This window comes from Manis javanica, chromosome 2 (genome assembly GCF_040802235.1).
Source record: "Manis javanica isolate MJ-LG chromosome 2, MJ_LKY, whole genome shotgun sequence".
Classification (NCBI taxonomy): domain Eukaryota; kingdom Metazoa; phylum Chordata; class Mammalia; order Pholidota; family Manidae; genus Manis; species Manis javanica.
Genome location: NC_133157.1, coordinates 42,291,974 through 42,306,998, shown reverse-complemented (window position 1 = coordinate 42,306,998; position 15,025 = coordinate 42,291,974). Strand labels below are relative to the sequence as shown.

The 15,025-nt window shown below is 40.1% G+C and overlaps 2 protein-coding genes across 5 annotated transcripts in view; one reads left to right on the top strand and one right to left on the bottom strand.

The window, feature by feature from the left end:
- TEK (TEK receptor tyrosine kinase) overlaps positions 1-6,607 on the top strand; it is a 99,947-nt gene extending 93,340 nt beyond the window's left edge. For all 4 annotated transcript variants that reach the window (XM_073228413.1, XM_073228411.1, XM_073228412.1 and 1 more), the window contains 5 exons: positions 1,792-1,862; positions 2,850-2,890; positions 3,749-3,845; positions 4,750-4,849; positions 5,591-6,607. In XM_073228413.1, coding sequence (XP_073084514.1) covers positions 1,792-1,862; positions 2,850-2,890; positions 3,749-3,845; positions 4,750-4,849; positions 5,591-5,665 — 384 coding nt within the window. In that variant the 3' untranslated portion in view covers positions 5,666-6,607. The remainder of the gene's footprint in view (positions 1-1,791; positions 1,863-2,849; positions 2,891-3,748; positions 3,846-4,749; positions 4,850-5,590) is intronic.
- Positions 6,608-6,741: 134 nt separating this feature from the next.
- LOC108399090 (RNA exonuclease 1 homolog) overlaps positions 6,742-15,025 on the bottom strand; it is a 45,084-nt gene continuing 36,800 nt past the window's right edge. Inside the window, exons 13-15 of the mRNA XM_073219818.1 lie at positions 13,050-13,188; positions 10,809-10,929; positions 6,742-9,232 (exon numbers count right to left, since the gene is read on the bottom strand). Of these exons, the coding sequence (XP_073075919.1) occupies positions 9,150-9,232; positions 10,809-10,929; positions 13,050-13,188 (343 nt within the window). The 3' untranslated portion in view covers positions 6,742-9,149. The remainder of the gene's footprint in view (positions 9,233-10,808; positions 10,930-13,049; positions 13,189-15,025) is intronic.

Below are 15,025 nucleotides of genomic sequence, written 5' to 3'. Positions count from 1 at the left end.
AAGGGCAGGGGGAGGGATGCACAGAGAAGGGACTGTGGAGGAGCAAGCTCCCTGCAAGAAGGGGACAGTGTGGCAAGATACCACCAGAGGGCAGAGGGGCTACTTTTTGGGCCTATTGTTTAATCAGAGATTTTCACCTCTTATTGTACCTCAGAATCATTTAAAAAATACAGAGACTGAATCCTACTGCTTATTCTAGTTCAGTTGTTCTTCAGTGGAGCTCCTGAATCAGATTTTTTTTTTAAAGTCCTCCAAGGGAATTCTAATACTAGAGGTGTGCAAACTAATGTATTAAGTGATTTAGGGTTATATTATCACTTATTAACACCCCTATTATACAACATCACCGATTTATTTATTACTACAGTATTTCACGCTGGGTTAGGCTTTCAGTTAACTTAAGTCAGACACAGTCTCTGCCTTCAAAGAGTTCACAGACAGATACATAATGAACAACTGGAACCATTGGTAAGTGCCGGAGGGAGGAAAGCACAGATGCCAAGGGAACACAGAGGAAGCACAATGAACCAAGCCTGTGGTTAGTCATGGAGGGCTTTCTGGAGGAGGCTAACTCCTGAGTTTTTACAGTAGATGTTAAATAGGTATTGGAGATGTGAGAATGAATTGGATGACCTGGGGGATGCAGTATATAAAAAGCCTAGAAACAAAAGGAAGTACAGAACATATAGGGATTAAGTAATTCAATAAAGTTGGAGTGTAATACAGAAAAGAGAGTTAAAAGTTTAAGGTTGGAGGAGGAAGTGGGGATAAGGTCTTCCTGAACAGCTTTGAATTCCAGGTAAGAGTTTTGGACTGGACAATAGGGACCTTAAAGAATTTTAAGGAAAGGAACCACATGGTGAGATTTGCCATTTAGAGTGAGCATTTTGAATGTGGTGGAGAACAGAGTTAGGGACTGAAACTAAAGACATGGAGATCAGTTAAGAGGTTGTCATCAGCTAACAGATGATGACAGCTTGAACCGAGGTGATAGCAGTCAGGACAGAGAGACACAAAAGAAAAAAATTAAAGAAGTGCACAAGGAAATCAGTAATTAGAAGGTTTCAGGTCAGAGGCCAGCAGTCCACATCTCATTTTTCCCAGGCTGGACTCAGTAAGCCAAGAAATGGGGACAACCTGGAGGGAGTTAGGGCCAGGCATCCACAGGGTGAGTGAGTGTCTCCCCTCCTATCTCCAAACGGAGTGTAAACTGCACTGCCTACAAGTTATTTTCTCCTCTACTGACATATATGAGCACTGTTCCCTTTGGCCTAAAATACTCTTTCCTCCTCCACCCACCTCACTGCACCTATACATCTCTAAGAACTGAGGTCAAATGTCCCCTCCTCTGGAAAATCTTCCCCCTTCTCCTGAGGCACAGCTGGCCTTCTCACACTACTTTATCATTTCCCACATTAAAATTTAGTTATTGGTTTCTATGCCTGTTACCTTCTCAAACCTGAGTGCCTCTGAATGCCACAAAGTGAATGAATGAATGACTACCAAATGCACACATACATTCACACACGCACACACTTCTCTTAATATAAAACTGTAGTAGGGAACCCCTTACAAACAGGTAAGACTTACACTATTTGTGTCTTTGAATTTGAAAACACACTTCTGGGTAAAACATAACACAAAATAATTCCTGATCTGCCATACCTTATATCTGGGGATTCCACATAGGGTTCCCTATGGGCTTGAGAGAGCCACACCTTCAGATGAGCTGCCAGCCTTGTGAAGGGTGCCTGTCCTGCCTAAAGTGGCCTCTCACTTTGTTCTCTTCAGGGAAGACTCCCAGTGCGCTGGATGGCGATCGAGTCGCTAAATTACAGCGTGTATACAACCAACAGTGATGTGTAAGTAATCCTCTTGTTGCTGGTTTTGTCCCCAGAAAAATATAGATTTGACAGAGATTTCAAAGAATAGCAAAAATATTGTCCCTCTGCAGAAAAAAGCCAATCAGCCCAGGAAATAAATTCACAGATGAAATGAAGCTCAGAATGGACACTTTTCTAGGTGGAGAATCACTGTGGTAGGCTGTGAGTTTCCTCTGCTTGCTAAGGGGCAGGGATGAATTCTTGCTGTCCAGAGGAGCAAGGGACACACTGGTCTTCCTGGAGCTCTGCTTCCCCAAAGACCTCACCACACAGGGCCTAGATCAGAGAGGCAGCCGAGCAACTGCTGGGAGTCGGGGTGGCCCAACGGGGGGCCATCTCTGCTTGCTGCCTGCAGTGACAAGTCTCAAGTTGGCAGTGGATGGAGGGGTTAGGTCATCTCGCTCATACCTCCTATTTCTAGGAGGAAAAGCTGAGGCGCAGAGGGCTGAGGCGTCTTGTCCAGGGCATTTACGTATGCCTGGAGATGGGGAGGGGGCTGGCAATTACTGCCCAGTGTGCACAGTGACTTTTGTATGTTATCTCACATCATCTCTGCATCACTTTGAGTAGCTCAGGGTGTCCCCATTTTCGGAAGAATACACTAAGGCCTCAGGGGGTTCAGTAACTTGTCCTTGGTCACACAAGTATCAGGCAGCAGAGATGGGATTTAACCCCTATCTGTCCAGCTTAGAATTACAGCTGCTTTCCATGGCACCTCCTTGCATTCTCTACCTCAAGTGAGTGGGGGGCTCTGGAAGAGCTAACCCCATTTCCCTGTTATAATCCTTCCGTTGGCCTAAGAGGAGGTAAACACATGCTGGGTACAAGACCCTATCCTGGTGAGCAGACATTTAACATTTCACATTTCCTTTTCTGACAAGAGGCCAGTCACCCTGGCTTTTGGGGGCAGATTTGACTGGTCAACTTGTTTGCTGATGGTTGGTTTCCCTATCGCCCCTTCTGCAGATGGTCCTATGGAGTGTTACTTTGGGAGATCGTTAGCTTAGGTGAGTATCCATGTTTCCCTACCACCGGAGATGCCAGGCAACGTGAGGCAGCCCCTCCTGTGCTCCCTCACTGTGTACAACCGTGGGTACCTTTGTATGTGGTGCCACCAGCTGTGACTTAGAAATAGAACCTTATGTGTTCCCATGCATAAGGGTGTTTATTCTGATGTTTCTTTTGGAAGCCCTTTATCTAATTTTATATTCAATACTAATGACATGGTGGCCATGAGCTTCATTATAGGTTGTCTCTGCTTGTGCAATAATACCATACAGAGCTGTACAAGTTTAAGATGCAGCCATGGAAAGTTATTTTGAAGGCCATTTAATAGCATGTGAAAATGTGCATTGCCCAAAACCAGATAAATTTCACATAATGCTATTATCCAAGTTCTACAAATTAAAACTGGAAAGACTACATAGAAGGGTGATAAAAGTTATTGTGGCTGTTTTTTCATTTGTGCTTTGTTGTATTTTCTAAGATCTCTACAATAAACATGTATTGCTTTTACAACTAATGTTAGACAGTAACTATTTCAGATAAAATAGGAATTGTTTAACATAAACCACAGACTTCCAGTTAGGAAAAAAGATACAGCTCACTGAGATGGAGATGAGATTGGGCGTGTGTCCCAGATTTGGGGAAGAGAAAGGGCGCCGTAGGGAAGGCACCCAGGGCAGCCTGCAGCCTGAGTGCATTTTGACGTGCAGCAGGTTTGCTCAGAGGAAGACGGCACCAGGCACTCACACTCTGGGACAGGGCATGTCTTCCTCCCAGTGTTTGGCTTTAGAGCCCTGGGGCAGGAGCCATGGCCTTCCACCCCAGAGGGAGCTTGTGGTGACAGTGTTCCTGTCTTCCAGGTGGCACCCCCTACTGCGGGATGACATGTGCAGAACTCTACGAGAAGCTGCCCCAGGGCTACAGACTGGAAAAGCCCCTAAACTGTGATGACGAGGTGTAAGTCAAGCCTCACCGTGGCCTCTTTTTATTTAACTTTTCCACTGCCTATTTCTGGGACAGACTGACTACCAAAGGGTTACCTGATACATGCACATATATGTATACCTGGATGTATACACACACACCCTGAGATCCCAAACAGCAAAAAAAAATAGGAGGGGTAGGGAACAGGGGTTGTCTTTAAACTAAGACTGTTAGGCAATGGGCAGGGTTAAGGGCTTTCCAGGCATAGAAATCCAGGAGGAATTTAAGATAATGATTCTTGGAAAGGTTGAAATAAAGAGAACAAAAGCAGGATCTGAAGGCCTGAATTTGAAAACAAATTCATGAAATCATTCATATGTAAATGTTTGAAACCTTGAGACTGACTGACTGTGGGGCTAGAGATTTCAGAGCTGTTACATTAGGAAAATGGATTTTTCTTTATAGAATCTTGCTTCTGTGAGGACTTTTTTTTTCCAGGAGTAAGAATTATTCCATGGGGAAGAATGATTATTAGTGACACCACCATTCCTGAAACTAGCAGAGGTAGTAGCTACCTAACTAGCATGATTTGAAGAGGACAAGAGTCTAGACTGAGCAAATAATTTGTCCAAACTGAACCACATCTAAGAGTGAAGAGGAGTGCTTTCAATATGTGACACTCGGATTCTGCTGCCCTAAACACATACAGTCCTTCCCAGACGATCAGAATAGATGAGACCAAGTTCCTGCAGGAATGCACCCAGGGCAGGCACTGGACCTACTAAAAGGGGACTTAGGGAGAGGGGTGGCCTAGGTGAGACTTCCTATGTACTGACCTTGTGTTGAACAGCTACAATTCTTTCTTCCACATCCTACACCTGGCCATGCCCAGGACTGAAGCAGAGCTGTAATTAACCCTTTAACTCTGTTTTCAAAGGTACGACCTCATGAGACAGTGCTGGCGGGAGAAGCCTTACGAGAGGCCCTCATTTACCCAGATATTGGTGTCCTTAAACAGGATGTTGGAAGAACGAAAGGTGAGTAGGGAGCTCAAAGCAGGGCTTTTACCCGACAATTCCTCATGTGTCCAGTGTGGTTAGCACAAGTAGTGGATACAATCTAGCAGGTTTTTCTGCATGGCCCTCGGTATCACAGGGATGTAAAGGATGTGGCCCTAACTTTGAGGAAGTTACAATTTTGGAGGAAATAAGATTTCTATATGAGATTTAGTCACACATAGTAGAATATCACATGACATCGCTTCTAGCTCAAAATGGCTAATTCTATCAGTCATCCTTTTAAGTTTATGGATGAAAGAGACAGAGAGGTGAAAGCAGACAACCAGGCTTACATGGGAAGGCCAGGAATTCTATAAACATTTCCAGAAGGTAGTTGGCTATATGGATCTAAGTTCAAAGGACAAATCTAGGTTAAGGAAACAGATTTTGAAAATCATCAAAACCCTAGTAGTAGTTAAACCAGAGCTGGGGGTGAGAGCACATAGAGGGAGGCATGGGGACGAGAAGCAGACCAAGGAAGGGACCTGAGAGAATGGGGCATTTCTGGCAGAAGCAGTGAGAAGCCTGGAGGCCAGGGAAGGGGAGCCGGTGAAATCTCACTTGCAGAAATCAAGGGATGCATTTCAGGAAGGAAGGCAACAAACACAACAGAGGGGTTCAGGACACAGAACTGTTCCCCAAGTTCTGGAACTGAAACAAGCTAAGATGAGCAGGGTAGTGCTGTAACTGTGTGTCTCTGAACCCCTCTCACTCTTCTAGACCTATGTGAACACCACGCTTTATGAGAAGTTCACCTATGCTGGAATTGACTGCTCTGCTGAAGAAGCGGCCTAGGACTGCGCACCATGTGTGTATTGTTTCCCCTTCATTGACAGAACACCCTTGGTGCCAGGCCAGCTTCTGCCCAGAGAGGTGACAGAGAATATAGAAATGTATGTATATTGCTGTACGTCTGGACTTTCAGCTCAAAAACCCCTGTGTGTGAATCTGTAGTACACTCTGACTGTACTGGGACTGTATATACTGTTTTGAGTAAGAATGTGCGGGCGGGAGTCAGAATGCCTGTTTGTGGTTTCATATGCAATAATATATTTTTCTAAAAATGTGGATTTTATGGGGAGGTATGAGAGTACAATTACATAATGTGTAACTCATTATTGTCCTATTTTTGATATTTACCTTTATAGTGAGTGCTATGAAATGTTTTCCTGTACCTGTATAGAAGTAAAATATTGTTGACTGTTGTAGCTCCGGTGAGAAAAGTAGGGGAAATGCATGAGTTCTGTCAGAACAAAGGTTCACACTGAGGAGACAGATGACTCTCTTCTATCATGTGGACGTTTTGGTCTCTGATTTTCTCTTTTACCTGCAGAAGCCATTCAGTGTCATTTAGTTGTTTGGCAACTTTGTCATGTGTTTCCAAAGCTCACAAGTGAATCATCCAGAAAGCTAAAACACCTAAAAACAGACTTAAACCTCATTCTTTAGAAGCCTAAACATCTTTCAAGAAGAATGAGTAAGTTTAATAGATAAATTAATGTGACTTTCTTTTAGTTTTTCCTGTAATGTTGATTTGTGTATTTTAAGAAATGGGAAGCCTGGAGTTATATCTGGGAGTCATGTGGCATTTATTGTACCAAATTAACATCCCTCTATGTATTGCACATTGTAAAAAGTTTTAGTTTTGATATGTTGTGTTTTTACCATTTATGCTGTAGGCTCATGTTGTACTGAGCTCATATAGTAAGTGAATAAATGTCCTGCCTACCTACTTTTCATCCAGGAATGTCTCATTGGTGTTATCACATGTTTTTGCTATACTTTAATATCTTACTCTGCCTCCTCTAACTTACTAGTGATATGCAGGTAGAGCGCTGTGTGGGTTACTCCACCAGGCATGGTATCTCAAGATCGCATGACTGGAAACATCTTCTAGATGTGGTCCCATGTGAACTGAGGGCTTAGGATTGGAATAATTTTTAATTGTGTTACAATGTTAAATATTTCAACATACTGCATAAAGTTCCATATTCCTGTTACCTCATCAACCTTATGTATTCAGAAACAATGACCAAGAAAATAAATGTATCCCATATGCTATTTAGAACAGCATATTCAAGCTAAGGTCAAGAGCAAAGCTGAAAGCATACGATTCACCTATCATCAACTAAACGGAAACTCAAATGAAAAACCACTGAAACTAGGCCTAAATATATATTCTAGTTTCTTTTGCTTTTTAAACAAATGTTGCGGAGCTACTCCTGATAACTCCTGGTTTGCACGTACACAGAACTGAAAAAGGATCATCTGAAAATGCAAATACTGTCTTCAAAGTTGCATATGACTTTGGAATGCATAATAACAGGTTTTTTCCTATAATAGTTATTTAAAATAATTTCAATTTACATCACTATGAATTATCTCCTGTCAATTACAGGACAAGAGAAATGGCTAAGTAGTCGTTGTGGTAGCAAGAAAAAGGTATCCAGTGATAGATGTACTGAGAGCATATTGTTGCAATCAGCTCTTAAAAGGCAACTAATTTACCTCGGGGACAGAGGCTACACTGTTGATTACTGTGACTCACCTGTGCCATTGGCAAAACAGCTTTGTAGTTTCATAGCATGCTAACAGCATATGACTCATACCTACTCAAAAATAAGTAGTCAAATTGAATGAAGTATTCTAATTTCCACAGGCCAGTTTCTGCATTATCAAAAGCAATTAACAAACAAACCTATCAAAGGAATTAGACAATTCAGCTTTGGGAACACAGATTAGAATTTAGAAGCTCCATGGTGCTAGGCAGGGTGGAGAGAGAATAAGGCCAGTAAAGCCACTAAAAGGGACTCAAAGAGTTAACCAGTTGAAGCTCCAAAGGCCAGGAGTGACTTGAAATGTTCAAATATTTCCCAGATAAAGAAAAGTGAGCACAGCCCATGTCTTCAAAGTGTCAATTAGATCATGTCATTGTAAGATTTACTTTAGCCTGCTAAAAGGCCCAGCTTATTCTTTAACTTAATCTATATGCTGTTTTTACCTCCTCCAGAACCTAATCAAGTAATTTGCAACCTGGGCAGGAGACAAGCATCATGATTAATTTTCCAAACAAGCCCAGATATAAACATCACAGTAAAAACAGGAAAGATTCCATCTTAAAGCTAAGATTGCATTTTAAAACCCAGGAAATTAAGAAGTAAGACTCTTCACATATTCTTCAGCAAACATAAGTCAGCCCACCTTGCAGGCAGGGCAGGAGGTCTTGACTGATAGGTTCCCAGAGGGAAGCTGCTATCCTCGGGTGGAACCAGATCAGTAAATTTCTTGGGTTAAGTTAATTTTGCAGAATTACCTGGAGGACTGATAACAGAAGCAAAGAGATGTAATGTCTCTCATCAAAGATAAACATCTTGAGACCACTTGACTATTCCACACCTCTAGGCCTTTGTCAAATTCCTGAAAAATCCTTAAATGGGGGTACCCCCGATCTTTCAGCACACCTCTCTCTAAGGTTGCCCACACTTTCTCTCAACCTTTCAGGGCATTTCTCCTCTCTGAGGACACCCACACTTTCTCTTTAACTCCGTAACTTTAAATAAAACTCTTACTCTGCCTCACTACTGTGTCTCTGACCCTTCAATTCCTTGTTGCGGCGGGGACAAGAATGGAGGAAAATAAACAACCGCCCCCCAACAATAGGACACTGCCTTAAAAAAAACAAAACAAAACAGTAAGTATGATTTAAAGTCAAGTAACAGTATGCCTGTTAGCATAAAAACACATTACACAGTAGCCAAATGACCAAACCTTTATGTTAACAGAATACACTGAGAAGTTAACATTTACTTCCACATATTTTGTAAGGAAAATCTCTACTTCTATCTATACATAAGTAAACTAAAGAAAACTGTTACAATTTTGTTAGGTAAAAATGTTTTTAACTCCAATTAGTATGATGGTTTTAGGTATTTAGAGAGAAAAAATGTAGGGAACCTGAGAAATGACCTTTATGAAAGTCATGGACCCATCACTTTACTCTTTAAACCATCTTCCTGTTAATCACACACTTCCTACTAAGATAAGTTGAAAATTCAACATAATTGCTCCTCAACTCCCAGTCACAACTTTAGAAATTACCATGGAAATTTAACCTTTAAAATGTAGTAAATAAACCTTAGCAGCACTTCCTCCTCCTCTTCTCTTTGAAAGTGTCGAGAAATCTCACACGATTACAGACTGAACTCTGCTGCCAGCAGCGGTGGCCCGGAGCAGCCAGGGGGCCAGTGTGGAGCCGGAAGGTGATTCTCGGGCAGAGGGGCTACTTCCTCCCCTTCAGGTCTTCTTTCACCTTCCAGAGAACCAGTTCCATGCAAGCAGCTGCGTTTTCACTTGAACTGTGACCTCCAAATAGTACAGAAAAATAATGCATTAAGACATACAATGACTATATCTTGGAGGTCACACATGGATGCGCTTAAAATGGAGCCTTAAATTTATGTTCACAACAAAATTAACACTGGCCACTTATCAAATATGGTTATTTAACACCTAAAACAACCCCTATTGGTTGCTTTATAAATGTTTTACATAAATCCAGATTCACACACATATCCTTTTCTATGTAGCCTGTCCTTGGGCACCCTGTCACTACTACCTTGCTGTGCCTGGACAGCATGTGTACCTCCAGGCAGATGTGACAACGACGTGGCAGGTGTAACCAAAGGACAGGGATCTGGCAAGAAACCAGAAACATGGAAGGCTAGAAAAAGTATACTTCTCTAAAACAAATGGATGACTTTAGAGGACATTTGTTTGTTTAGAGAGGTGTACTTTTATCCAGAACAGATACTTCTATTAATATATGTTTATCCAAAATATACAGCCTACAGTTCTGCTGAGAGTAATAAATGTCTCAGATTGAGAAAAAATGATACAGTCAATGCTTTCTAAATGGTATGATATTTTTCATTTATTTGTGTTATTCTAAGAAAACAAAGGCTATTTTTGTCTCTTAGGTCCGTAGTTCAAGATTATTTTCAACAGAACACATGACAAATTTTATAACAGAATTTTATGGGAATCCTTTAAGAATATTTTTAACAATGCAGATCATGTAAATTAAAAACCCTCTGCAAGACAGTATTAGTGTCTAATGCACACAGAATGCAAGAATAAAGATCATAGGGTAAAATCTGCATTTTGTACAATTATGACATGAACAGATGAGCATCCCATATCAAGTATTTTTAGAAACATAGCATTACAACAAATTTTAAAATAGTCAAAATCAACTTTTCCGTCTTGTGCACAGAAGGGCCTATCTGGGTGTGCAGACTGACCTCCTTTTGAAGCAGACACTGGGCGGTGGTGCACACGGCAATGCCACTAAGGGACAGCTGGTGGCTAGACTTGTAGAGCTTGATTAACTTGTTTAATGTTGGGTATATTTCATTTTAAAAAGTTCTGACAGCAAAATATACTAATCTGGCATAAAGGAAGGGCATGCATAATGAATCTACTGAATTTGAGCAATAGTTCTAACACAACACAACACACACACAATTTACCCTGGGTGAGATAGCTTGGCCTCAATTTTAGAATCTCACTTGGTTCAATGAAAAGCACATAGGAAAAGAGGTACATAGCAAAATTTAGAATGGGATCACATCTCCACACAACAAAAGTTTTATGCATAAATTCAAAAGCCAAATAACTTGATGTAGAATTACCCAGCTCCATTTTCAGTGTAACTGCTGTTCCTGTGGAGCATCCAGGGCTATCTCAGGCTCAGGGCATGCAATACTTTTTCCAGAAGCAGATGCTTTAGGGTTCTCCACCCTAGGAGACACCCCACAGAGAAGAACCTACCATACACATACACATTTCGGACAGCAGGCCTTTACCATGGACCTCATGGTTTGTCTAGTCAAGTCAGACTTAGGATCCTGATGCCAATCACAAGCAAACGGGCTCTTACCATCATCCTGAATGATTCTCTGCAGGTAATCAGCCACTAGACTCTTTAGGGATCTTTTATGGGGCAAGCCTAGGCGATGAGGAAACAGAACTGTTGTGTCCACAACTGAAGTATGAATTAACTGTCAAATGAAAGAGAAAAATCCCTCAGAAATTCTTCCCAAAGAGCGAGGAAACTGAGAGCAGCAACAATAACTATGCTACCACAGCAAGTAACATGGAAGTTATATGTCAGTTACTCAGCATTTTACAAGGATTATTTCACTACAACTTGCAAAGTAACCTAATGAGGTAGGTATTTTATTGTTCCTATTTATAGACAAGGAAACTGAGGCTTCAAGATGTTAAGAAAGTTGCCTAAACTGAGTTACACTGCTTAGATATCATTTCCTTGTACTCTACTAACTTCCGAACCCAGTTTCTTAATGGGAGAGCAGGGGGCAGCATGAGCGCAGAGAGGTTCTAACTGACGTGGGGAAAATGAGAACCAGGCTCCTCAGACACTGTGGCTCAGCTGGTGCCGGGTTGAGGAGGCACACACCTCAGTTTACTGCGTGTCCTATCGAATTTCAGCGGCTTACTGGTCTGTCTCTAGTGAGGGAGCATGGACAAGGGCTCACGCCCATCTAGGTCCAAATTTCCTGTGCTTGTTCATGGAAGAAGGTGAATAAATTGTACTCGAGTTTGAAAAAGCATAAAGTATGATAGGACAGATCTGGGGAAGAGGGATCAAAATCTAGAAAGACAGGTGCCAGTTTGGAGTCCTCATTAGGAGAACTATATTTTGAAAGGAACATAGACAAAGATTAACTTCAGGACAAGAGTCATTTAAAGACTAAGAAATGAGTTAGAAATTTAACATTTAGCACTATGGCCATAAGCACTTTAAATTCTCATTTAACGTGTCAGCCACCACCTATGCACTGATTCCTGGCTGCAGGGTATCAAGTAAATAAAAGAAGGAGATGGTAGAAACAGAGAAAAATGGAAAAATCCATGAGTTATCTGGATGGAAGAAATAGACTGATTACAAGGAATGAAGAAATACAATTGTTGTGAAATGTTCTGGTCTGGGAGACAGGTGGAATAGAACAGTTATTGAAAATTGAGACAGAAAGTCATGGTGAACAGTTCAGTTTGAGAGGTGATGTCTCTGGGGAGACAGAAGGACATCCCTGTGAAGAGCTTGCTTACAGAAAACAGGTCCCCAACTCTTGTTTCTGCAGTGTGGTAGGCTCTGGGTGGAAGAACATTCCACCTTGTCTGCCACATGCACAGACAACACTACTGTTTCCAAGAAGTATCTATACTTTGAATTCTAGCTTTACAGAGAAAAGGGCTGACATTCACTTATGAAAATTAAATGGCCTTACTTACAGTCTTACACAAAAGAACTAGACTTTCTCTGCATAAAAAGAAGTACCAGAGGTGACAAAAGTAAGTACTCAGTAAAAGTCCCCTAAGTTCTAGAGCTGTGCTGTGCAATGTGGTAGCCACCAGCCACACATGGCTATTTAAATTTAAACAAATTGAAAAATTACTTTCTCAGTCACGTTAGACACATGCTAAGTGCTCAACAGTCACATGTGGCTAGTATATACCATATCTGATTGTGAAAATATAGAATATAAAGTTTTATTAGATAGCACTGCTCTAGAACAGAGGTGGCCATCAAACTCTGCAAGTGCCAAACTGTAAATATTTCAGGCTGGCAGGACACACATTCTCTGTTGTAATTATTCAATAATGCTCTTGTACTGTGAAGCAGCCACAGAAATACAGAAGTGAATGGGCAAAGAACAGGCAATTTTAACTTAGAGTATATTAAAGGGGAGCCTTTCAAGTTTAATCATACCAAGAAAAACTAACATGACATTTGATTTTGAGCCTACCTATAAAGCCTACCTGACATCATATGAAAAGGTATATCAACTATAAAATGACCTGATTAACTTACTCTTACACATTTGAATATTAGAGACAATGATTTAAGACAATGTCAAAATGTCAAAACAATGATTTTGGTTTTATCATAATTAATAATGGACTTCTTTCCCATCTGATTTGCCAATGACTTGAGCTGAGCTACCTTACCCTGCTTCTGATTTGTGCTAGTTGTACTCAATCAACACAGACAGTAATTCTTTTCTTCTTAGTTAATTGGGCAAATCAAATAACACAACACTAATGACTACCATCCTAAAACATGGTTTTATACAAATATGACCCCATAATTCTTTACCTTAAGAGCATACAGACTATATTCAAAGCTATGCCCAATCAGTACAGTGTCAGCACTGAACAGGTTCAACAAGATGGCTTGCACATCATGGATTGATGTTTTAGTGTTCTTCAAATCATCTTCAACCACACCAGAAAACCTGCCCCAATGACACACATAATACATGTAATTAAGAATGTAACTCAGTGGATAACAGATAAAATGTCCAGTTATCATTAGAACACATTACTGACCCAATATGATAAACCCTTACTGAACAGAGATCTTACTTATATTACTGTCAACTACCCCTTTTTACTAGGTTATATTGGTGACCTAGTAAAATTTATAATTTGGATCAATAATGTAAGACTGGGGGTGGGGAAAGACAAACTTATTACAAGTTTGTACAGTTCCTGTTTACCCTCATCTCTGTATAATCTGAGTTTTATCAATTACAATTTAGTTAAACAGCCCATCTCCCAATGAAGTAAGCCTAAAGATTAAATTGTGGGTAGCATGGAAGAGGATATGCAGTCCTAGGCATAGTCTAGACAACCTCAGTTTGAACCATGCTCTGACCCTACCATTTATTTACTCTACTTGATTTTTAGTAAGTTACTTAATCTTTTGGTCTCAGTCTTCTCATCTGTAAAGTAGGGTTAATTACCAATCTTAATGACTTATGAAGACCCAGTAAAAATACATGTAGAACATGACAAATGGCATTCATGAAGCACCTAGTAAATAAATGTTCAGAAACCTGGCTACTGCATATGCTTCACTGAAATTTAGGAGAAAAACAAGAGATAAAAATACTGCAAAGGTGTTTTCAACTCAAACTGTATGCTAATATTACTGTCTCCCATAAATATACCTGGCTCCACTTTTATCCAACATAGTTTTGCAAGTTCTAGCCAGAGAAATTAGGCAGGAAAAAGAAAAGGCATCCAAATTGGAAAGGAAGAAATAAAACTCTTTGTAGATAACATACTTTCATATATAGAAAAGCCTAAAGATTCCCCAAAAAAACTGTTAGAACTAAGAAACTCAGTAAAGTTTTGGGGTACAAAGTTAATTAAAAAATAATCTGCTCAATCATTATATACTAACAACATATCAGAAAGAGAAATTATGAAAACAGTCCCATTTATATTGTATCAAAAATAAAAACACCTAAGAATAAATTTAACCAAGGAGGTGAAAGACATGTACACTGAAAACTGTAAGATATTGATGAAAGAAACTGAAGAAGACACAAATATATGGAAAGATATCCCATGCTCATCGGATAATTAATATTGTAAAAATTATCACACACACACACAAAAATATATCACACAAAGCAGTTGACAGATTCAATTCAATCCCTATCAAAATTTCAATGGCATTTTTCACAGAAATAGAACAAACAATCATAAACTTTATATAGAACCACAAAAGACTGCAAACAGTCAAAGTTATCTGAGAAAGAACAAAGTTGAAGCATCATACTCACTGATTTCAAACCATATTACAAAGCTATAGTGATCAAAACAGTATGGCATATAGCTCAATGGAACAGAGTGGACAACCCAGAAATAAATCAACAAATATGGTCAGTTATGACAAAGGAACCAAGAATATACAATGAGGAAAGGGCAGTCTCATCAGCAAATGGTGATGGGAAAACTGCACAGCTACATGCAAAAGAATCAAACTGGGCCACTATCTTACACCATATACAAAAATTAACTAAAAATGGATTAAAGACTTGAATGAAAGACTAGAAACAATAAAACTCCTAGAGGAAAACAAAGGTAGAAAGCTCCCTGATATCAGTCTTAGTGATATTTTTCTGGATTTGACTCCAAAGGCAATGTCAACAAAAGCAAAAATAAGTAAATGTGATGACATCAAATGAAAAAGCTTCTGCTCATGAAGGAAACTATTAACAAAGTAAAAAGGCAACCTACTGAAGGGGAGAAGATATTTGCAAATCATCCAATAATAATTAA